Source organism: Rhinatrema bivittatum, chromosome 15, assembly GCF_901001135.1.
Source record: "Rhinatrema bivittatum chromosome 15, aRhiBiv1.1, whole genome shotgun sequence".
Taxonomy (NCBI): Eukaryota; Metazoa; Chordata; class Amphibia; order Gymnophiona; family Rhinatrematidae; genus Rhinatrema; species Rhinatrema bivittatum.
Genome location: NC_042629.1, coordinates 79,827,400 through 79,852,718, shown reverse-complemented (window position 1 = coordinate 79,852,718; position 25,319 = coordinate 79,827,400). Strand labels below are relative to the sequence as shown.

General features: G+C 48.5%; 1 protein-coding gene across 1 annotated transcript in view; it reads left to right on the top strand.

The window, feature by feature from the left end:
* Nucleotides 1-25,319, top strand: part of EXOSC10 (exosome component 10) — a 154,729-nt gene that overhangs the window by 38,664 nt on the left and 90,746 nt on the right. Inside the window, exons 6-8 of the mRNA XM_029579128.1 lie at nt 2,183-2,291; nt 13,389-13,464; nt 20,444-20,554. Coding sequence (XP_029434988.1) covers nt 2,183-2,291; nt 13,389-13,464; nt 20,444-20,554 — 296 coding nt within the window. The remainder of the gene's footprint in view (nt 1-2,182; nt 2,292-13,388; nt 13,465-20,443; nt 20,555-25,319) is intronic.

The window sequence follows — 25,319 nt, the reverse complement described above, 5'->3', positions numbered from 1 at the left end:
GCAAGGAAATGGAGAAATTATTTATCTGATAATTTCCTTTTCCTTAATGTAGACAGATGGACTCAGTATCTTGCCCACAGCTGCCCAAGGAATCGCACATGAGGTGAATCTCGTTTCAGGAGGTTACGGGTAAGCCGTCGCCCTATCCCTAGATCCAGGGCATCTATAATATTGATGGGATTCAGCGCTTATGTTTGGAGTACAGTTGTATTCAAAAGTTCAAGTTTTTCAGTAGTTGGTCCACAGTGGCTTTTGAAGAGAGCACTGAATAGCTGAGGTCACTGCAGGGGAGTATCTAGGGTGACGTCAGCTTTGAAACCTGACTCAGTCTCCATCTGCTGGCAGGGGAGCACAAACCCATTGGTCCTGGGTCCATCTGTTTACACTAAGAAAAACGAAATTATCAGGTAAGTAATTTCTCCATTGTTTTTAGGTATTTGTAATTGATTATTGTATATTTATTTGAATTGTATGTATTTTTATTGTGTATCTTGGTTGTAATCCACATTGGTGCATTGTGAATTGCAGACTATAAATCTGTGAAATTGTGTAGCTTTGATTTAGGATGCCTTTTCCTATATGCATCACGTTGCAGTTTTCCACATTAAATGTAATCTGCCATTTTGATGCTCAGTTTCGCAAGGTCATGGATTTGAAAATATACAAAAGAGCAACATAAAAAATCTCTCCCTTCACCACAAAGCAAAAAGTTAAGAAAAAAATAAGGGAATTTTGTTTTAACCTGGCTCCTAACAGGTTTTTACTGGCATCCAAATTTCTAAATGTTTTTCCACCCTGATTGTTTTAGTAGAAGAGAACAGAAGATCTGTGGACATTTGGTAAAAGAGGATTGCTGACTTGCACGCCATCTCTGAGTGTCAAACGTTGTAGGATCACTACATAAGTGTCTCAGAGCACACCCTGCATGGGCTTTTTCTATGTCCTTTGCAGAAAGGCAGAGGCTTTTTGTGGTCTACGGATTGTGCAAGACCACAACTTGGAGCTTCTTGCATTCTTGCTTTCGTGCTGCAGGATTGTAAATGAGTCAGTAGATGCTTTATTTGGAAGAAAGCTCATTCAGGCACACTTCTCACTAACAGGCCGATTCAGTAAAGTCCGCGGGAGAGTGGACAAACGCCCGCTCTCCCGGCACGCGCACAGGCCACTCGCCTGTGCGTGCGATTCTCTATTTAAATGAGGCCTGGCAGTAGAAACGGGCAAAAGGAGGCGCTAGGGACACTAGCGCGTCCCTAGCGCCTCCTTGTAGCCCGGAGCGACGGAGTCAGCGGGTTTGACAGCCGACGCTCAATTTTGCCGGCGTCTGTTCTCGAGCCCGCTGACAGCCACGGGCTCGGAAACCGGAAGCCGGCAAAATTGAGCGTCCGGTTTTTGACCAGACAGCCGCCAGCCCATTTAAAAATTTTTTTTTTTAAATCTTTTTTTACCCTTCGGGACCTCCGACTTAATATCGCCATGATATTAAGACAAGGGTGCACAGAAAAGCAGTTTTTACTGCTTTGTGTGCACTTTCCCGGTGCCGGCAGAAACTAGCTCCTACCTTTGGGTAGGCGCTAATTTCTTAAAATAAAATGTGCGGCTTGGCTGCACATTTTACTTACTGAATCGCGCGGGCATAACTAATAGGGCCATCAAGATGCATTTGCATGTTGAGGGCGCTATTAGGTTCGGCGGGTTGGACGCGTGTTTTCCTCCCCTTACTGAATAAGGGGTAAGGGAAAACGCGCGTCCAAGGGCAGGTTAACAGTGCGCTCCGGAGTGCACTGTACTGTATCGGCCTGCCAGTTAGGTACAGCTTTCGTATGTCCCTTCTGTCTAGCTTGTGAGGTAACGAAATATACTGGGGATTTTGGCTTACCTCTCTATTTCTGGGTTGTTCTGTTCTGGTGTTTGCGTATGATTTCAAGGAAGTTTTTGTTGCTTGCTTAATCTTATTTCAGTATACAGGGGGGAGGTTCTCACTTGGGGAGCTACAGAACTGGAGGCAGGTCAGGTGATGCTTAGGTTCCAGCATTGGTCTTACTCTGCAGAGAGAGAGAAACTCTTCTGTCCCGAATTGAGTGAGTTAGACAAAAATTCTCATCCTACTGTCTGACTGTGGCTCTCCAGTCCTGCAGCGCATTATTATCTCTGTGATGGCATTTTTCTCTTTATGATCCTGCAGTGCTGGCAAATAGAAAGTGCCGGCAGGAGCGTGTCGAGGATCCAGACGTCCCACCTGTTGTTGCTGATTTTATTCACCAGCAGAGGACACAGCTTAACCAGCAGGACATGTAAGAAATAACTTTCTAAGGAGACTAAAATCACTTAGCTGATGTGGCACCCCAAATTCTGCATTGCTGAGGGCCCAGCCATAGACTCTGCTGATTTTCTGCCAGGTAACTGCCCTGGAATTTTTAAAGCTGCAGCAGATACTTCCCACTTCTCCGCGCGCTAGCCCCTGTCCAGCCCCTTCTCCCACCCTCTTTCCCACTAAATGACTGTAATCTCTGGGATAACCCTGGGCTTGCTCTCTAAGGAAGGCTCCCTCCCTTCTGTTCATGGAACATTTGTTCCCTATTCTCACTGCCAGTCTGTGTAACATCCCTTGGATTCCCTGTGCTCTCTTCAGATACATGTTGGGATTTTATGCAAAAGTGGCAATCTTAGAATTACTTATTGCTTTATTTGGAAAACAGAGCAATTTGGGTTTTATGTCCCTCTGTGGTAAAAACCCCTTTTAATTTTGGATTTGCATGTTTGCCCATTAATTCAGAACCTTGTAATTTAAGGGTTTGTTTTGACCAGTGTCATACTAAGTCCCACATTAAGATAATGGCCCATAATACCTTGTTTAAATTGAGGCTGGTCCGACATTTAAAAACACTGTTCCCTGTACGTACCCGGATCAGTCTGGACCGTGGGTTGAGCCTCCTGTCCAGCAAGTGGAGACAGACTAAAACTGAAAGGGAGTAAAAAGACTGTTCCCTGTACGTACCAGGATCAGTCCAGGACACCTGGGTTGTGACTCCGCACCAGTAGATGGAGACAGACTAAAACTTGTGGGCGGAGCCATATAAGCCCCTGTGCCAGTCACAGCCCCTCAGTCTTACTCTGTCTCCAGTAGGTGGTGCAGGTCTAGTCACAGCCCTGCCTGACCTGATTCTGGTGTTGGTGTTAGTCAGGTTTGAATTTTTTGGGCTAGGTTTTTTGTTAGGCATAGTTGTTTATATACCAAATTGGGGTTTTCTTTTAATCCATTAGTCTCGGGTGCCCTGCCTCCCAGGGGGGTTGAGAGGTCCTGAGGGGACTACCCTCCCCCGGTTGAGGCCGCTGCCAGGGTCGAGGACCCGGCTGGTCTAGTGGCAGCGTCAGGGGTGACACCGGGGAGCCCGGTTCACTCACCCCTGCAGGACTAGGGCTCCAGGACCCGGGACAGTGGCGTCAGCGTTTTTAAAAAAAAAAAAAAAAAAGGGTTTTCTGTTTTTATTTTGTTGCGGCCGGCTCTCCGTTGCTTCGGCATCGCTGCTCCGTCGTCTTCGCGCAGGGGGGCGCCGCAGGCAAGAGGGGAGGTCGCCAAATTAGTTTTTTCTTTAATTTTGACGCGCCTCAGTTTTTTACTTCCCGCGGTCGCCGGCATGCCGCGCGGTTCTTCAGGCAAGGCCTGTGGGTCGGCGCGCGCGTTTTTCCAGGGAGGGGCCTCTGCTCGGCCTGCATCCAGGACGGTGAAGCAACGTCCGGGGCATCGCGGGGGGCTCGGGCCCGGATCGCGCGTTCGCCGCCGCGAGGGGTAGGCCCAGTAAATAGGCCTCAGGACATTTTCCCGCTCAGCGCGGGAGCGGCGGCCATTTTGGCCACCGGCAAGGAATTCTCGCGGACCGCAGCAGGCGATTCGGCTCTCCCTCCCGCGTTATCCCCGCAGCGCGGCGGGAGGGGGCGCCGAGGAGGGGCTTCGGCCCCGGGGGGATTCCGACGCCGATTCTTCCAAATCCGGGTCGTTTTTCTGAGGATTTCGCGGGCTTGCTGCGCAAGGTACTTAAGTACAAGCGCAGCAAGCGCTCCCGAGGGGGGGGCTCTGGGGAGGGCTCCAACCAGGCCCCACCGAGTAAGCGCAAGGCGAAAAAAATCGTGATGCTCGCCCAGGAGCCAGCGCGAGGGATACGGCTTCCCCGGAGCGTACCTCAGGAGTCAGATCCAGAAGATTCCTCCACGGCGGATACTGATGGGCTGAGGAGACGGGGGCGGATGGCTCCGCCCAGCCCGGCGCGGGAACAGGTACCCAGGCAGCGGACGGGGATGACCCCAAGGTAGTCCGTCTGTTCCGCAGAGAGGAACTGTCGCCATTCATCCCGGCCATTCTCCAGGACCTGGGGATAGAGGCTTCACCAGTGGTGGTCCGCCAGGAGGCCAATATGGATCCAGTGCGACTGGGATACCCCGGAATTGGGGTTGAAAGTCAGCAAGGCCATGGATAAGCTCTACCCGCTCCCGGAGGAGGCGCTGGAGCTTCTGCAACTTCCAAAGGTGGATTCAGCGGTCTCCGCGGTGACGAAGAGGCCCACTATCCCGGTCACGGGGGCGACGGCCCTTCGGGATATACAAGACAGGAAGCTTGTAGTGCAGCTCAAGAAGATATTTGAGGTATCCGCCCTAGGGGTGTGGGCAGCAATCTGCACTAACTTCGCCATGCGCGCTAGTTTACGCTGGGCCCAGGTCCTTCAGGCGAATGCAGGCCTGTTGGCGGAGGAGGCGTCTCAGGCTGATACAGTGGAGGCGGCAATAGCTTATGGAGCTGACGCCCTCCACAACCTGCTGCGCACCTCTGCTAGGTCCATAGTAGCCGCAGTTTCGGCGCGCCGTCTCCTGTGGCTACGCAACTGGGCAACGGATGGCTCTTCCAAAGTCCACCTGGGTTCGTTACCTTTCAAGGAGTTGGATGATTTGATGGTTTCTCTGGGAGAGAACAGGGCATTCAAGCTGCCCGAGGATAGGGCCAGGGCGCGGCCCTCCTTTCCGGCCAGTGCCCGGTTCCGGGGGCCCAGGAAATCGCGCCCTCAAAGATCCGCCGGCTCTTCGTACAGACCATCTTCTTCCCGGAACACTCAATGGCAGCAGTCCTTTCGTGGGAAACGTTACGGGGAGCAAGGCGGGGCGCCGTCGGGTGCGGGGCCAAGCCCTCTCATTGAACTCCGGCCGGTCCACCTCTCGTCGCGCCTGCGGCACGCCGTTCCAAATGTAGGGGCGCGGTTAACTTTATATTTCGAGGAGTGGACCAGGGTGACGTCGGGCCAGTGGGTCCTCGACGTGATAAGACACGGCTACGAGTTAGATTTTGTTCTCATCCCAGCGGACGAGTTCCTGGTCTCGCCCTGCAAGGCCCCAGGAAGAGGGCAGCGATGTTGGACACCTTCCATCGGCTGAAAGCTTGGGGGTCATATCCCCCCGTCTCTGCCGATCGGCGCGGCTCGGGCCGTTACTCCATTTACTTCGTAGTTCCCAAGAAGGACGGCACTTCAAGGCCAATTCTGGACCTCAAAGGGGTAAACAGATGTCTTCGTGTTCCCCACTTCGAAATGGAAACGATTCGGTCAGTTATCGCTTCGGTGCATCCGGGCGAATTTCTGTCTCCTCTGGATCTCACGGAGGCGTACCTTCACGTGGGCATCCAGCCATCGTGCCAGCAGATTCTGAGGTTCTGCGTTCTGGGGAGGCACTACCAATTTCGGGCGCTTCCTTTTGGTCTTGCAACGGCACCTCGAACATTCACGAAAGTGATGGTGGTAGTGGCGGCGCAGCTGCAACGGGAAGGTCTTCTGGTTCATCCTTACCTAGACGATTGGCTGATTCGGGTGAAGTCAGAGAGTCAGTGTCGACGGGCGGTGGACAGGGTCCTCCAGCTCTTGCAGTCCCTAGGCTGGGTGGTCAATTACAACAAAAGTTATTTGGCTCCCACTCAGTCCTTGGAATATCTGGGGGCCTTATTCGACACGAAACGGGGCAGGGTAATCCTCTCTCAAGATCAGATATGCAAACTGCAATCTCAGGTGCGGCGTCTGTTGTCTCTTCGCCGTCCACGAGTCTGTGATTACCTGACGGTGCTGGGGTCTATGGCTTCAACGCTCGCGTTGGTACCCTGGGCGTTCGCTCACCTGCGGCCATTGCAGTCTTCTTTGCTGTCCCGTTGGACACCAGTTTAGGAGGATTTCTACCTACCGCTCCCGCTTGTGGGTCCGGCGAGATCCAGTCTTCTTTGGTGGCTGGATCCAAGTCATCTGTCCTGTGGCGTATCCCTTCTCGTTCCCGACTGGACGGTGGAGTCCACGGATGCCAGTCTCTCCGGCTGGGGAGCAGTTTGCCTAGGGAAGTCGGTGCAAGGTCGTTGGTCAGCGTCGCAAGCTCAATGGTCCATCAACCGCCTCGAGACCAGAGCGGTCTGTCTGGCTCTCCAAGCCTTCATACCCTTGGTGCGGGGACAGGCGGTCCGAGTACTGTCAGACAACGCAACCACCGTGGCCTACATCAATCGTCAAGGAGGGACGAGAAGTCCACTGGTGGCGGCAGAGGTGAGAATTTTGATGGCCTGGTCGGAACAACATCTCAGCAGCATAGCAGCGTCTCACATTGCCGGGGTCGACAACGTGCAGGCGGATTTCTCAGCAGGCATCGTCTAGATCCCGGAGAGTGGGAACTGGCGGACGAGGCGTTTCTTCTCCTCTGCAGGACGTGGGGAGTTCCCCACTTGGATCTGATGGCCACGTGGCACAACGCGAAGGCTCCGCGTTTTTTACAGTCGGCGTCGATGCGCTGGTGCTCCCTTGGCCAACGGATGTGCTGCTGTACGTGTTTCCGCCGTGGCCACTGATCGGCAAGATCCTGCGGCGCGTAGAATTGCACCCATCCAACGTGATCATGGTGGCACCGGAGTGGCCACGTCGTCCATGGTTCGCAGACCTCATTCAGTTGTCGGTGGAGGCTCCCCTTCGTCTCCACGGCTTCGCGGGGCTGCTTCATCAGGGCCCCGTCTGTTTGGAGGATGCGGATCACTTTTGTCTCGCGGCATGCTTTTTGAGAGGAATCGGTTAAAGAGCAAAGTTTACTCGGACGCGGTTATTGTTCCGCTGCTGAGGTCCCGGAAGCAGTCTCCGTCCCTGGCTTATGTCAGGGTCTGGGTAGTTTTTCAGGATTGGTGTATGAAGCGAGGTTTGGATCCCACCGCCGCTGCGGTCTCTGATATTCTGGCTTTCCTCCAGGTGGGACTGGCCAGAGGCTTGGCATGCAGTTCCCTACGGGTCCAAGTGGCAGCGCTTGGTTGTTTGCGGGGGAAGGTCGGGGGGATCCCCTCTGGCTCTTCACCCGGATATAGCCCGTTTCCTGAAGGGGGCTAAGCATCTCCGTCCTCCCTTGCTTCCTTCCTGTCCGGCTTGGAATCTTAATTGGGTTCTTTCTGCCTTATGTTCGGCACCGTTTGAGCCTTTTGCAGCGCTCTACTGTCAAGGATCTCACGTTGAAGACCATGTTTCTCGTGGCGATTTCTTCGGCACGCCGCAGCTCGGAATTGCAGGCGTGGTCATGTAGGGAGCCGTCCTCGCGACTCTCCGCCACAGGCATTTCCTTGCGCACTGGCCCTTCTTTCTTCCGAAGGTCGTCTCGGCTTTTCATTTGAATCAATCCGTTGAACTTCCCGCTTTCGCGGTCGGGGAGTCGTCGGATCTGAAGACGAGAGACTTACGAAAGCTGGATGTGAGGAGGTCCCTCCTTCGCTATCTGGAGGTCACTAATCCTTTTCGGATAACGGATCATCTGTTTGTCCTCCTTTCTGGTCCCAAGAAAGGGGCTGCAGCGTCTCGCACGACGATCGCCCGGTGGCTCTAAGAGGCCATAGGCTCAGCGTACTTTGTACGGGGAAAGACTCCGCCGATGGGTCTTCGGGCTCATTCGACAAGGTCTCACGCTGCGTCCTGGGCGGAGTCTTCTCAGGGGTCGCCCCAAGAGATTGTAGGGCGGCTACCTGGCAGTCTTTGCATACCTTCGTCAGACATTACCGTCTGGATGTTCAGGCCGCTGAGGTCGGAGGGTTTGGAGAGAGGGTACTCCGAGCAGGACTCTCTGCTTCCCACCCTCGGTAAGTTGGCTCTGGTACATCCCAGGTGTCCTGGACTGATCCAGGTACGTACAGGGAAAGGAAAATTAGTTTCTTACCTGATAATTTTCGTTCCTGTAGTACCAAGGATCAGTCCAGGATCCCGCCCGCTGACGGAGAGTCCGCTCATCGTTGTTTCCTTGCGCTCACCGCTTGTTCGCTCTCCCGGTTGGGGAGTCCGGTTCCCGCAGGGGTTGGAATTGTTTCCGATTAAATGGCAAGTTTTGTTAGTTAGCTATGGTTGCCCCTTTGGGTTTCTACTTTGACATTACGTATGACTGAGGGGCTGTGACTGGCCCACAAGTTTTAGTCTGTCTCCATCTACTGGTGCGGAGTCACAACCCAGGTGTCCTGGACTGATCCTTGGTACTACAGGAACGAAAATTATCAGGTAAGAAACTAATTTTCCTTTGTCTACACATAATTTTAGGTCTGTAGTTCAGTCGTTCGATTTTGTCTGCTTTTAATTATTGCAATATTGATTACCTTGGACTTCTTGCAAAATTGAGAGTTCTGCAACTCTTCCAGAACAGAGCAGCATGATTGATTACAGGGGTGGGACTGAGGGAACTTATCTCCCCTGGTGGCTCCCTAAATGTAAAACAGAGATGCTGAGAAGGGGCCTGAGTATATAAAACCTTTATTACATGATTTCATGCCCACTCATCCGTTTGGCTTTAGTAACCAGTCTTTAAGCTGTTAAGGAATCTCAATTGGTGGAATCTCATGCTCACTTTTTTTTTGTGAGGGGCCTTACTTTGTGGAGCATTCTTCCTCTCAACCTTCATTTGGAAGAGGATTATCTGCATTTCAGAAAGAAGGCAAGGGTGATTTTTTTTCAGCAGGCCTTTGTTTGGACTTCAGAAAGAAAGTAAAATTTTTTTCATCAGGCTTGAAGATGTTGGTTAGTTAAGTTGATAGTATTGGTTCCCTGTACGTACCCAGCTCAGTCCAGACTCCTGCGTTTTGCCTCCCCTCCAGCAGATGGAGACACAATTTCTCAGGCACCGCCTTATAACCCAGTGTGCCACCTGCAACTCCTCAGTATTTCTCTGTCTTCAGCAGATGGAAGTGGTGCAAAACCTGTGGTTCTGAGCCCAAGTGTAAAAATAATTTTAAAAAAGGTATAAGGAAAAGGAAGCTGAGTTTATCCTCCCAGGGGGTTGGCAGGTCCTGGTGGTAGTGAGGATGAGCAGGGGTTGGGGACCCCAAAAGTGCTCTTTCTGCACACCGGGGATAACAGCTGGTGGTCCAGCTCCCTCCCCTCCAGCGAGGATCCTGCGCAGCCTCTGACAACTTTTTTCTTTTTCTTCAGGGAAGTGTTCCTTTTTGTTTCTTTTTAAATTAAGTTTAAAAAAGTTTTAGGTGAAAGGAAGTGGAGGCATATTGCTTGTGGTCCTGATCGCTCTGTCGAAGAGGGTGTGAAAAGGCGGTGAGTTCATGTTTGGAGGTTTTGTTTTTGTTCGCGGCTCTCAGCCCTCAGTTCCCGCTGCTTACCGGCATCTGCCACATGGTCCTAGTCGGCCCATTGCTCTGTGGAGAGCAGCTTTCCAGCGTCGCTTAGTCAGACCGATGTTCCTATTGCCTCCCTGAGGTGAAAGGCTCTTTGCGGGAGACCACTGCAGCTCTAACAAAGTGGCACAGCCCTGTTCGGTTGCCGGCTGCTCCAGATGAAGAGGCCGACCCATTCCCTCTAAGCGCAGGAATGGTGGCCATTTTTAAAACATTTAAAGCTGCTACAGGGACATTGGCAGGGGGGGGAGGGTATCTTCCTCCAGTGCTGTCCCCTACCGATTTAAGCCCCAATGAGGCCCAGGGGGCCTTAGGAGACCTGTCGGGGGAGGAGCCTAATCCCCTGGAGGGGGATTTGCTAGGTCCTACTCATTTTTCCCCTGATTTTGTGCTTTTGTTACATCAGGTGTATTTGGCCAGCAAGCACAAGAAGAAGGCTTCTGCTTGACGTGTACCTGTTTAAAGGGCCACCTAAGAAAGTGCCTAGGCGCTCGGGGATGCCAGGGGGCACGAGAGTCCGGAGAGTTCAGAGTCCAGTGATACTGCATAGCACAGAGGACCTTTCCTCGAAGGAGTCTGACCAGGGGATGACGATGGGAGATGGTTCTCCTGGCATCCTTTCTCCTAGAGGTAGTCCGGATCAAGAGGAAGAGCCTGGGAAGATTCCTTCCATGGAGGGGGCGATCCAAAGGTGATGCACTTATTCCAGCAGGAAGAGCTGGTTCCTTTGATCCCGCATGTCTTAGCAGAGTTAGGAATTGCAGATCCACAATATGAGCTGAACCAGGACCCGGTGGATCCGGTCATGGTGGGCTTGCAGGGACTCGCCAGAACTTTCCCCTTCCACAGCATGGTTAAGCAGCTGATAGTCAGGGAGTGGGATACTCCTGAGACAGGACTCAAGGTCATTAGAGCCATGGACAAACTTTATCCCTTGCGCAAAGAATCTCTGGAGCTTTTGAGGGTGCCTAAGGTGGATGCATCTGTATCTGTGGTCTCCAAAAGAACCACCATACCAGTAGCAGGAGCGGCAGCTCTGAGAGATCTCCAGGATAGGAAGCTCGAGAGGTGCACCTTAAGAAAAAGTTTGATGTCTCTGCTCTAGGCATCCTGGCGGCAGTGTGTAGCAGTTTTATGCTTCGAGCAAGCCTCAGATGGGTACAACAGCTGCAGAGCACCAGAGATCTCTCACCCCTGGAGTCTGAGCAAGCGGAACGATTGTAGGCACTGGTGGGGCTGATACCTTATATGATCTTATTCGCATCTCTTTCAGGACTATGGTGTCTGCGGTCTCGGCTAGGAGAGTCTTGTGGCTGCTAAACTGGTCAGCGGATGTTTCATCAAGCTGAGCTTGGAGTGCTCCTTTTCAAGGGCAAGCTGCTTTTTGGGGAAGATTTAGAGCAGCTGATAAAGACGCTCAGAGATAAGGTGGTTAGAGCAGCGGGCTACGAACCAGGAGACCAGGGTTCGAGTCCCGCTATTGCTCTTTGTGACCTTGGGCAAGTCACTTTATCCTCCATTGCCTCAGGTACAAACTTAGATTGTAAGGCCTCTGGGGATAGGGAAATACCTATAGTACTGTTATGTTTTGTAGGGTTTGGGTGGACCCTTGGACACTGTAGCAACTGACCACGCCCATGGGGGAAGTCCCGTGAGGGGCCACAGGTCAGGCTCAGCTCCGGACACACAAACACAGATTATATCTTTTATTAGACAGTTTATGAAGCCACCAGAGGTGGCGGTAGTGAGTAGAAGATGGAGCCCGGCTGGGCTAGTATTCCTCAGGGCACTGGAACAGCGGCTTCTCCGGTAGCAGTGCTATAGGAAGAAGAATTGAGAAAATGAGTATACTAAGATATTCACAGAGTCCCCGGTATGGAGCAGCCCCAAGATAGGGAGAGCAGGCCCTCAAGGAGCGAGTACCAGATCCCTGGGCACAGAGACTCGTTGACAAGTACTCACGCAGCAGTTCTCCGTGGAAGATGGCACTGGTGCTGGAATGGAGGCAGGCCCTCGAGGAGCGAGTAACTGGTTCCAGGGAAACAGCTCTGAGGAGTAGATGGTAGTTGTACTCACAGATGGTGTCTGTAGCGAATTCTTCCAAGTAGAAGAGGAGATGGACACAGGCAGCGAGTCAGGGAACATGGGCCCTCGAGGAGCGAGTACCGGTTCTTGATAGCAACCTGGAAGAAGCAGAGAGGTCCCCAAGGAGCGGGTACCTCATTAATAGCAAAGAGTCCAAATAGAAGTTGGAGGCAGAGTAGCTGGGTACGGAGAGCTAATCCCATCCGTAGGAAATCCCTTGCTAACTCAAAGGCTAGCAATAAACAACAGGCTTAAATATCCAGGCAGTGTGACATCATCACAGGGGGACGCCCCTGAGGTTCGCGCCAAAGAGGAAATAAGAATGAGGGCCGCGCGGTACACGCGCCCTAAGGTACCAGAGGAGCATGGCGGGAGGCGGCGCCCAAGCCAGTGCGGGGACGGCGGGCAGACGCCGCGGCAGCCAGACATCCACAGGGAGCAGGAGGAGTCACAGAAAAAGAAAGGCGGAGTGAAGCCGTCGGGCCGCAACGGTTGCAACAAGTACCTGAATGTAATGCACTTTGAAACACTGAAAAAAGTGTGAAAAGCGTAATATAAATCTAAAAATAAATAAAAATAAGGTGCACACGCTCCCGGAGGACAAGCCAAAAGGGCCTAAAGGTTTTCTACCAGTTTGCTCTTGGTTTCGCGGCCAAAGGAGTTTGTCAGAGCAGAGCTCCTGTTGCAACTCGGAGGCAGACCTTGGGGAGGTCGCAGTCTTGGTTCCAGTCCTTTCGTGGACGCGGAGCAAACAGATGGGCTCCGGTCAGAGGCCTAGTGGAGTCAAATCTACGCAATGAATGGTGGCCGGCCCTCTCCTCAGTTCCTGTCATTGGGGGGTCGGTTGACCCTTTTTTATGAGGAGTGGGACAAGATCATGTTGGACCAGTGGGTTCTAAGCGTGATAGGAGAAGGCTACACATTAGAATTTGCTTGTCCGGTAAGAAATCTATTTCTGGTATCTCCTTGCATTTCACCGGCAAAGAAGCTCATCATTCAGCAGACCATTAAGAGGCTGAGGATACTGGAGTCTATTGTTCCCATCCCCAAGAGTGGGGGACATGGTGTTCCATTTATTTCGTGGTGCCGAAGGAACAGAGTTAATCAGTTTAGGGACAAGTTTTTTGGTCTTACATTTCTGCTTGGGTACAAATAAATACTGAGGAGTTGCAGGTGGCACACTGGATTATAAGACACTGCCTGAGAAATTTTCTCTCTCTCAATCTGCTGGAGGGGAAGCAAACCCAGGAGTCTGGACTGATCTGTGGTATTACAGGAATGAAAATTAGCAGGTAAGAACCAATTTCCCTTTTTTGTTTTTCCTTTAGGTGTTGAATAGAGGCTAGCAGGATTTTTATTATATATGTCTGATGCTATTGTGTTTTGTTCATGTGTTTGTTTTATTTTATTTATTTATTTATTTAGAGTTTTTATATACCGACCTTCTCGATATACATAATCGAATCAGGTCGGTTTCCATAAAACAAAACTTTCGCAAGTAAGGCGTTACATTAAACAATAAAACAGAGTATTGAACTGTATTTATATTGTTTTATTATTTTATGTATTTATATTGTAACCTGCCAGAAGGGATAAAATAAATCTGTGCTGTGGGGTCTGAATAATGGAGGTGTTTTTTCATCGTTATCCTTAGGTTTGCCCACCCATATCAGTATGAACTGGATCACTTTATTCCACCAGAAGCTGCTCTTCAGAAACCCCAAATTCAGGTTTGTTTCCTGCTTTATTAAAAACTATTAGAATAGGATTAGGAAAACACAAAAGTGATTAAAAAGATTTCATAAAGTACTTGATGGTTGGGAGTTGAGGATTATGATAGGATTTAAGATTGCTATTATGGCTAGGATTAGGGTTTAATGTTGGAGTTGGAGGTTAGTGATTAGTAGTTACAGCTGAAGTTGAGGGTTAGGGACTATGATTTGAATTAGTTGGCGTTGCTTGGATTTAGAGTTTATGGTTGGTACTAGAGTTCATGGTTTGGGTTGAAAGTTATAATTAGAGGTTGTGACTGGGTTTAGATTTTTAATTCTGATTTTGAACTTGCTTATCACATTTTTTGGTTCATCAAAGAAAACCCAGTGTAGTTTATAATTAAAAAAAATATAGGGGTCAGTATTCAAAACTGGCGTCCTAAACAACTTAGCTAGTTAGAATTTATCTGGCTAAATTATGATTTACAATTATGCTCATAAGTTTACATACCCCTTGCAGAATTTGTAAGATGCATAGCATTTCAAGAAAACATGAGTGATCCGACAAAACACGTCTATAGTTCTTAATGCATTTCAAACTAAACTATTTTATGCATCACAGAATAGCACAATCATTAAACAAACCATAGCAATAAATGAAATAATAAAATGGTCCTGTTCAAAAGTTTACATACCCTTGAATTTTTGGGCTGATAATATACACTCAAATTGACACACACAGGTTGAGATGGCAGTGAAAAGTAGGTATCCATACTTGTGGCTTGTTTGATTGTAATTAGTGTCGTTGTATAAATAGTCAATGAGTTTCTTATCTCTTTTTTATTTATTTATTTATTTTATTTAGGATTTTTATATACCAGCATTCATGATACAATCACATCATGCTGGTTTACAGTTGTACAAGGTGTGCAAAAAACATTAAAACTGGAACAAGTGCAAGGAAATTGCAGTTACAATTAACAAGGGAAGATCGAACTGGGAGAATAGAGAAATACAGTAGTAGATTAACATCATGTAGAGTTATTTACAAAGAGCAGCTGTGACTGAGTAGTGGAAGTTGACGAGGAAGCAATTAGGAGGAGAAACACCTTGTGTTTCATCCAAGGCTGCACTGACTTTGATTACTGATACATGGGAAAAGCAAAAGAACTGTCAAAGGATCTGCGAGCAAAAGTAGCTCAACTTTATAAATCAGGAAAAGGATAGGAAGTTTCTTAGCATATAGACAGATGAATCCAGAACCAGTGGGTTATGCACCTCTACCAGCAGATGAAGATGGTGCGCTTTAACCCTCTTCTACCACAGGTGGGTCGAGATTACCTCGGACCAGTGGGTCCCGCCATCATCCGAGAAGGATACTATCTGGACTTTCTTCGGCTCCCACCGGACAAGTTTGTGGAATCTCCTTGCAGAGGCTTCTGTCCCTAAAAGCCATAATCCCAGTGCCTGCAGGGGAGATACATTCTGGGCACTATTCCATTTATTTCATAGTGCCCAAGAAGGAGGGCACTTTCAGGCCCGTCCTGGACCTCAAGTCAGTCAACAGACACCTACGGGTCCCCAGCTTTCGCATGGAAACTCTGCGGTCTGTCAAAAATTCAGTACAGCCAGGGGAATTTCTCACATCCCTAGATCTGTCGGAAGCCTACTTGCATATCCCAATTCATCGGGATCACCAGCGCTATTTACGCTTCAAAGTCCTGAATCAACACTTCCAGTTCCGAGCTTTACCCTTCGGGTTAGCCACCGCGCCGCAAACCTTTACCAAGGTCATAGTAGTAGTGGCGGCGGCACTCAGGAAGGAAGGTATTCTCGTCCATCCTTACCTGGACGATTGGCTGATCAGGACAAAGTAACCGGAGAAGAGTCACCAGGCAACCAACAGAGTTATAGCTCTTCTGGAAAGCCTAGGATGGGTAGTAAACTTGAACAAGAGTTCCCTACAGCCTTCTCAGTCGCTGGAATACCTAGGAGTCCGATTCAACACCCAGGAAGACAAGGTCAGTCTGACCTCCAAGAGAAGATCAAAGCTCCGGAATCGTCTGCAGGCCCTGCTGAGCGCCATACGGCCCACAGCTTGGGATTACTTACAGGTCCTCGGCCTTATGGCATCCACTCTGGAGGTGATACCATGGGCGCGGGCTCATATGAGACCATTACAACGCGCCCTCCTGTCTCGGTGGAACCCACGATCACAGAACTACACCACTCTCCTATCTCTACCAGCCAGAGTGCAGAATCAGATACGGTGGTGGTTGCAGTCCGGCCACATGAGCCGGGGGTCAAGAATGTCCTCCCTAACCTGGACCCTGTTCACTACAGATGCCAGCCTGAACGGATGGGGAGCATATTGCGAAGAACTCACCGCCCAAGGGCAGTGGAACAGAGAAGAGTCGGGGTGGAACATCAACCGACTAGAGGCACTGGCAGTCAGGCTAGCGTGCCTGCGATTTGCCCACAGACTTCACAACAGAGCGGTCAGAGTGATGTCAGACAACGCCACCACGGTGGCATACATCAACCGACAGGGCGGAACCAGAAGCCAACAAGTATCCCTAGAAATAGCACCCCTGATGACTTGGGCGGAAGCGAATCTCCAGGACATCTCCGCCTTCAAATTGGCTGATAACCTCCACCGATGCCAGTCTTTCCGGTTGGGGAGCGGTCTGTGCGGAAAGGTCGGCTCAAGGTCTGTGGTCAGTGATGGGAAGGATCGTGGTCCATCAATTGCCTCGAGATGAGAGCGGTGCATCTAGCCTTACAAGCACCATTCTGCCCTGAATCCAAGGTAGAAAGGCGAGTCTTCTCCGACAATGCGACAACGGTGGCGTACATCAACCGGCAAGGCGGGACACGAAGTCCCACTGTGGCGCTAGAGGCACGAATTCTGTTCACCTGGGCGGAACGCCATCTCAGGGGCATTGCCGCTTCGCATGTCGCCGGGGTAGAGAATGTTCAAGCGGATTTTCTCAGCAGACAGCAACTCGATCCAGGGGGGATATGATAGAGGTGTTTAAAATCATGAGAGGTCTAGAACGGGTAGATGTGAATCGGTTATTTACTCTTTCGGATAGTAGAAAGACTAGGGGGCACTCCATGAAGTTAGCATGGGGCACATTTAAAACTAATCGGAGAAAGTTCTTTTTTACTCAACGCACAATTAAACTCTGGAATTTGTTGCCAGAGGATGTGGTTAGTGCAGTTAGTATAGCTGTGTTTAAAAAAGGATTGGATAAGTTCTTGGAGGAGAAGTCCATTACCTGCTATTAAGTTCACTTAGAGAATAGCCACTGCCATTATTTTTATTTATTTATTTATTATTTTTATATGCCGACATTCGATCTCAATTGAGATATCACACCGGTTTACATTCAGGTACTGTAGGTATTTCTCTATCCCCAGAGGGTTTACAATCTAAGTTTTTGTACCTGAGGCAATGGAGGGTAAAGTGATTTGCCCAAGGTCACAAGGAGCGACAGCAGCAATGGTAACATGGAATAGACTTAGTTTTTGGGTACTTGCCAGGTTCTTATGGCCTGGATTGGCCACTGTTGGAAACAGGATGCTGGGCTTGATGGACCCTTGGTCTGACCCAGTATGGCATTTTCTTATGTTCTTATGACAATGGGAACTGTCCGCCAACATGTGGAACCGCATTTGCGCCAGATGGGGGCGTGCCTCAGTGTCCTTCAAGAACCACATCACGAATAAAATTAAGGAAGGATACTACAAACTACTCACACTATGACGATTAAAACCGTCCCTTACTCCAGATGACTTCAGAACAGTCCTTCAACTACTCATCTTTTTCAATCTGGATTATTGCAACTCCCTATTATTTGGATTCCCACTCTCCACCATCCGCCCACTGCCGCCAAAATCCTCACAGGAACAAAAAAGCATGAACATATTACACCAATTCTCATAGCTCTACATTGGCTCCCAATAAAACATCGAATAGATTACATCGAATAAAACATCCAATAAAACATCGAATAGATTACATCCCAATAAAACATCGAATAGATTACATCGAATAGAAACCTTTCGTAGAAAACTCAAGACGTGGCTTTTCCTTCAAGCCTTCCCCTAAGTCAAAATATCACGTCGGACTCAGCCCAAGGAATTGGGATGTTTACTAATCTCTTAAACCGTTATATATTATTTATATGTTGTTTACTAATCTCTTAATCCGTTATATATTATTTATATGTTGATAATTCCGCGCTGCCTTTCTTCCTGGCTCTATTGCCCCCAAGTTCTATACCCTTGTTATATGTAACTTTGCTTGCTTCGGCCTTTTGTTTGGTTACACTTGTTAATCCCCTAAGTTCCATGTAAACCGGCCTGATGTGAATTCCATTCGTGAAGTCCGGTATAGAAATATATATTAAATAAATAAATTACAAAATACTGACACTACTGCACAAAACAAAATACGAAGAACAAACCAACTGGTTAAGTAAAACAATAAAAATACACACACCTCAATGAAACCTCCGCTCAACCAACAAAGGCCTTCTGAAAATCCCACCTGCGTGCTCCAAACAGCTAACCTCAACCCATGAAAGAGCCATATCCCTCGGCAGCCCCAAACTCTGGAACACCCTCCCAACGGAACTAAGAACTCAACCAAACCTAAAAACCTTCAAAAAGGAACTTAAAACCTGGATGTTCACCAAATCCTACCAAAACACCCAATGACTCATACACACCCTCCCCAAAATATAACACAAATCTGGACTGAAACCTCTTTGCCCCCGCCCTATTTACCTTCATTCCGAACCCCACCATGTTCCTCTTGCTACGTTAAGAATATCCCCCTCAATCTTAATAATGCTTTAAATGAATGCTGTATGTATAAATGAACGCTTTATGTACGTCAATGCATCTACTAACCTTCTAACACTTTATCCATCGAAAACTTGTTAACCAATATGAAAACGATGTTAATCCCCATCCTAACCTCTTAACATCTTACCCATCGAAACTTGTAAACCGTTGTGATGGCGAAACCGAATGACAGTATATAAAACTCGATAAATAATGGCAATGCAAGCGAATGCGAAGATGGAACGTTTCTTCAGTTGGCGAAAAGAGCAGGTCTCGGTGGGCATCGACGCCTCGTGTGCCCCTGGCCCACGGGAATTCTCCTGTATGCCTTTCCTCCCTGGCCGCTCATAGGTCGGCTTCTCCGCCGCATAGAACGTCACCCAGGCTGGGTGGTACTTTGAGGCACCTGAGTGGCCACATCGTCCGTGGTTCGCGGATCTAGTGCATCTAGCTCTCGAAGGCCCCTTGTAGCTGGCTCATCTACCGCGTCTGCTCCGTCCGGGACCCATATTTTCGGATCGGGAGGATCGCTTCTCTCTCGCGGCTTGGCTTTTGAGAGGCAACGTTTATGCTTGAAGGGCTATTCCGAGCAGGTCATTTCCATCCTTCTGCAGGTGCACCACCCGGGTGTCTTTAAGAAAAAAATTATATTGTGTCTCCTGAAGAAGCAATCAGTAGATTGCGAAACACCAGCCGCTGTCGGGTCTTATACATTAACGGGTACAGACGGAGCAATTAAAATAGCTATTTAAATTCTGCTGTCAAAACATCGTAAGGTGCCTTTATTTACTTTGCCGCATATGGGGATAAGACCGAACGACTTTGCTGTAGGCATTGTCTGTGTCAGGCTTGCTGATGCAGTTTCTTCAAAATTATACAGATTTGGAATGCTTTTGTGAGAAACGTTGCTAGCATGGGCATACTTGAATTATCATAAAAAGTCCTTTTGCTGCTGCTGTCATATATTATAGGACTGTTTTTGGCTCTTTGATATTTTCCTCTTCCTCTCAATTTTTGAACAGGACCATTTTATTATTTCCTTTATTGCTATGTTTGTGTAATGATTGTGCTATTTTGTGATGCACAATAGTTTAATTTGAAACACATTAAAAATAAGACATGTTTGTCCATTCACACGTTTTCTTAAATTGCAATATATCTTACCAATTCTGCCAAGGGTATGTAAACTTATGAGCAGAAATGTATATTCAGCGGCACAGCTATGCCACCAAATATAGGCATATAACTGAGCGCTTGGCCATATAAGTCTAACAGCTAAGTTTAGACCTGCTCTATGGCATGTCTAGCTTAGCCGTACAATTTATGCGGCTAAGTCAGACTATTGGCAGTTAGTCGCTTAAGTTGTATGACTAATTTGCTCTGCCCTAGTCTGCTCTCTTTATACCCACTTCTTGTGTGGCTAACGTACAAGGGACTTATATCGCTAAGTGGCGGCCGCTGAACGTGTGCGCATATTCAGCGGCCTCTACTTAGCTGCATAATTCTTGCTGAATATGCTTTGAATATTGGACTCATACAGTCAAAATACATAATCAAACACATCATACAAAATATGCCTCTGAAAATACATAAATATATAATACTAAAAATACACAAGTCCTAAAATTGTAAAATGTAATAAACAATGAAACCCCCTACCCCATCCAGTCATACAACAGCCTGGCCAGCCCCCTTTTCTTGCCGAGGAATTGAACAGTTGTTAGTTCATGAACCACCCAACCAATTAACTAAACTTTTCTTCTCCTCTCTTCATAAAACCCAAAGTAAGTTAGTAGGGTTTGAGTTACAGATGGGGTTGGGGGTGAGGTTATGGTTGTGCAATTGGTTGAGGGTTACAGCATTAAGGGCTGAGATTAAGGTTGGCGATGGGTTTGTGTTTGGGGATTAAGGGTTATGATGGGATGCTACTTACATCATTGAGAAACTTGTTGCTCTTTCACTATTATGGGGCATATGATGGAGTAAGATAAGATCCCAAGGAAGGGGTCAGTATAAGAGTTTAGGAGCCCATGGCAGGATATTTGGAGGAGATCTGTGAGACAATAAGTTAGAAGCTCAAGTGGAAAAAGGCAATCGTAGCTCTGTTCTGCTTCTCTTCAGTAGTTACTCTTTTGTCTTTCAGATGTACAGACCCCTTCAGCAAACCCCTTGTCATTTTGTGTCCTCCCTGGATGAGCTGGTACAGCTGAATGAGAAACTCTCCAAATGTTCAGAATTTGCTGTGGATATGGAAGTGAGTCTTTTCAACCAATAATCTATTTCTTTGGGTTCTGAGGCTAACGTGTCTGTCCATGCCCCACAGTATAAAAATGTAAGATGTGCCACAAGGTCACCAAGTCTGGTATCCTGTCTCTGACAATATCTGGTTTGAGCCGCAAGTAATCAGCAGTTCTTGTTCATACTCAGATCAGTCCAGACCAGTGGGTTTTACATCCCTACCAGCAGATGGAGGCAGAGATCAAAACTTTGAGGCACTGCTACATAACCAAGAGTGCCACCTGCAGTCCCTCAGTATTTCTCTGTCTCCAGCAGATGGTAGAGGTGCAAACCTGCATTCCCTGTACATACCAGGATCAGTCCAGACCGTGGGTTATGTCCCCCTTTCAGCAGATGGAGTCAGAGCAAAAACTGAGAGGGCGGTCCCTCATAACTGGTGAGAGCCCTCTGTAAACCTTCAGTAGTTCTCTGACTCCAGCAGATGGCAGTTGCACCTTCGGTTCCCCAGTTCATTTAGAGGAAAGTTTACAGAATTTCTTTATTCTTTGTTTTTCTCTAATTCTTTCCTTGGATGAATCATAGTTATAAAGTTTAAAAAAAAAAAAAAAAGCCTCAGTGTTCAGCTTCTCTGGAGACTTGCAGGCAGAACTTTGTTTTCAGAGACAGATCTGTCTTGTACATTCCGTCTTATTTTATTCTGTTGTTTTTGGGGTAAGTGTTTACTTATTTCTTACAGCCAGTATTTCAGCTGCCTTATGGGTGAATGTTGGTGGTCCAACCTCTCCCCCACGACCCCCTGCTGCCCTGAGATGCCGTTTATTCCTCGGGGCAGCCTAACAGTTGCAGAGACGTGCCATTCCTCTGACTGAACGGGAGAGCGGGTCATTTCTGACAGGTAGCAGCACTGAATTTCTTGTTCCTGTGAGGAGCTGGGTGCAGGGTGGTCCACTCCCTTCCCCGTGGAGACCCCTGAGAAGCTTCATACCTCAGGGGTCTCATCAGAGAAGTAAAATCCCTCTGTCACTTTAACATCCCTGAGAAGTCTCATACCTCAGGAGTCTCATCAGAGAAGTAAAATTCCTCGGTCACTTTAACATCCCTGAGAAGTCTCATACCTCAGGAGTCTCATCAGAGAAGTAAAATTCCTCGGTCACTTTAACATCCCTGAGAAGTCTCATACCTCAGGGGTCTCATCAGAGAAGTAAAATCCCTCTGTCACTTTAACATCCCTGAGAAGTCTCATACCTCAGGGGTCTCATCAGAGAAGTAAAATCCCTCTGTCACTTTAACATCCCTGAGAAATCTCATACCTCAGGGGTCTCATCAGAGAAGTAAAATTCCTCGGTCACTTTAGGCGGTCTGGAGGGGAAAAGGAAAAAGTGGAAAGGTTTTTACTTTTTATTAATCAGTACCCTGTACAAGGACCAGCAGCTTACAGGGGAAAGAGCGGAGAGCAGTTCTCTCTCTCCCGCTCGCAGCAGTCAGGCACAGAAGGACTTTGCCGTTCCTGTGGCGACTCCTCACCCCCCTCCCTCCCGATGCCTCGATTGCCATTTTGTATCCACATGTGGAGAGCCAGCCTGCTGCACCTGTTTCTTTGCCAGATGGGGGAAGGGAATTCTCATTTTACTACTGATTTTGTACTTTTATTACACCGAATTTAAGCCCTGTGCAACCGGCTGACCTAGAGCCTGCCTCTCCCCGGGGGGAGACCTTAAAGAGACAGCAGGCCTTTTCTTCTAAGTTTGTGATTTTAATGCACAAAGCTTTTTTTTTTTTTTTTTTTTTTTTTTTTTTTTAGAAGCGGAGGCTGAATGGCAGGAGGGAGGGACTTATACCAGCAAAGGTCCCCAGGCCATCAGGGGTGTTGGATCCCTCTAGGGGACAGTCAGGACGGACAGCTGTTAATTCCTTGGGGCTTTAGCTCCTAATCTGCCGGACCCTGGGTCACAGGACCTTCTCCTTGGGGATACAGACGGGGACATTGATGGGTCCGCCCCAGACGAGTTGGACTAGATCATTAAATCGCTTGGAGAGAATAAGGTGCATAAATTGCCGGAAGATCGTCACTACGCGGGCCCAGTTCAGAGGCCAACGGCGTTGTCATCAGACTAGACCGGTGCCTCACAGGACTCCCTCTTCGAGGTCGCAGTCCAGGTCTCATTCCTTTCGAGGCCGGAGACTGGCTCGGAACTTCTCTACGCACGGAGCTTCTGCTACATCTACCCAATGAAACTTGTCGGTCCACTCTTCAGTTCCCAAGATAGGAGGACATCTTTCCCTCTTCTATGAGGAGTGGATCAAAATCACCTCAGACCGGTAGGTCTTGGATATTCTATGGCACGGTTATGCTTTAGAATTTGCTCGATCTCTCAGGGACAGGTTTGTCTGCTCTCCGTGCGGTCTCATCAAAAAGTGCGCAGTGCGACAAACACTGGATCGGCTCCTGGATTGGGGTGCCATTCTCCCGGTGCCAGTACTGGAACAAGGGTTTGGCCATTATTCAAAGCCATGGGGCCTGATGGGATTCATCCAAGGATATTGAGGGAGCTCAGAGATGTTCTGGCGGGTCCGCTGTGTGACCTGTTCAATAGATCCCTAGAAACGGGAGTGGTGCCGAGAGACTGGAGAAGAGCGGTGGTGGTCCCGCTTCACAAGAGTGGGAACAGGGAGGAGGCTGGCAACTACAGGCCGGTTAGCCTCACTTCGGTGGTGGGAAAAGTAATGGAGTCTCTGCTGAAAGAGAGAATAGTGAACTATCTACAGTCCGGAGAATTGATGGACCAGAGGCAACATGGATTCACCAGGGGAAGATCCTGTCAGACAAATCTGATTGACTTTTTTGACTGGGTAACCAAGGAATTGGACCAAGGAAGAGCGCTCGATGTCATATACTTGGATTTCAGCAAAGCTTTTGATACGGTTCCGCACAGGAGACTGGTGAATAAAACGAGAAGCTTGGGAGTGAGTGACAAGGTGGTGACCTGGATTGCAAATTGGTTGACGGACAGAAGACAATGTGTGACGGTAAACGGAACCTTCTCTGAAGAGAGAGTGGTTTTAAGTGGTGTACCGCAAGGATCGGTGTTGGGACCGGTCCTGTTCAATATCTTTGTGAGCGACATTGCGGACGGGATAGAAGGTAAGGTTTGACTTTTTGCGGATGACACTAAGATCTGCAACAGAGTGGACACGCCGGAAGGAGTGGAGAGAATGAGACGGGATCTAAGGAAACTGGAAGAGTGGTCGAAGATATGGCAGCTGAGATTCAATGCCAAGAAGTGCAAAGTCATGCATATGGGGAGCGGAAATCCAAATGAACTGTATTCGATGGGGGGGGAAAGGCTGACGTGCTCGGAGCAGGAGAGGGACCTTGGGGTGATAGTGTCTAATGATATGAAGTCTGCGAAACAATGCGACAAGGCGATAGCAAAAGCCAGAAGAATGCTGGGCTGCATAGAGAGAGGAATATCGAGTAAGAAAAGGGAAGTGATTATTCCCTTGTACAGGTCCTTGGTGAGGCCTCACCTGGAGTACTGTGTTCAGTTCTGGAGACCGTATCTACAAAAAGACAAAGACAAGATGGAAGCGGTACAGAGAAGGGCGACCAGGAAGGTGGAGGATCTTCATCGCATGACGTACGAGGAGAGATTGAAGAATCTAAATATGTACACCCTGGAGGAAAGGAGGAACAGAGGTGATATGATACAGACTTTCAGATACTTGAAAGGTTTTAATGATCCAAAGGCAACGACAAACCTTTACCATAAGAAAAAAATCAGCAGAACCAGGGGTCACGATTTGAAGCTCCAGGGAGGAAGATTCAGAACCAATGTCAGGAAGTATTTCTTCACGGAGAGGGTGGTGGATGCCTGGAATGCCCTTCCAGAGGAAGTGGTGAAGACCAGAACTGTGAAGGACTTCAAAGGGGCGTGGGATAAACACTGTGGATCCATAAAGTCAAGAGGCCGCCAATGAAGAGTGGGTGACTCGCCAGAATGATGGCTACTGCCTGGAGACAATACCCTTATTCAATAAACATACACATGGTTACTGTGACTCCAACATCACTCTAAGCTTCAACAGCAAGAGGAAATGTGGAAAAAAGGATTTGCACTCACAAAGACAGGAGTAGCTGGCTTGTTACGGCGGTTACTACCCCAAACGAAATATCCAAATTACTACCTCCACCTTCCTCTATTCCTGATGCCTTTCAACTAGCTTGATCACTCCATTCTTATACTTCACTTCAATGCATATCCAGCATAGTTCTCTGCTTCAACAGCAGGGGAAAAGAAAAACTGTTACTTCACACATCCAGCAGAGCTCTCTGCTTAAACGGCAGGGGAGAAGAAAAAAGGATTCACACTCACAAAGCGGGGAGTAGCTGGCTTGTTACGGCGGTTACTACCCCAAACCAAATGTGCCTGATACTTCACTTTCAATGCATATCCAGCATAGCTCTCTGCTTCAACGGCAGGGGAGAAGAAAAAAACTGATACCTCACGCATATCCAGCATAGCTCCCTGCTTCAACGGCAGGGGAGAAGATAAACAACCAATAAGGGCTGTATAACATAATCTGGGTAAAAACAAATAAGCATGGGTGTAGCTTGCTTATTGCGGCGGTTACTACCCCTACTACCTCTAACTACTCAAGCTAGATATTTCACTTGGATGCAGCTCCATCACCGCTCTCTACATTAATGGTGGGGGTGGAAGGGAATTAGAACCAAGAGCTAAGAGAAACAGATAAGTATGAGAGAAGAAATGAGGGAAGCT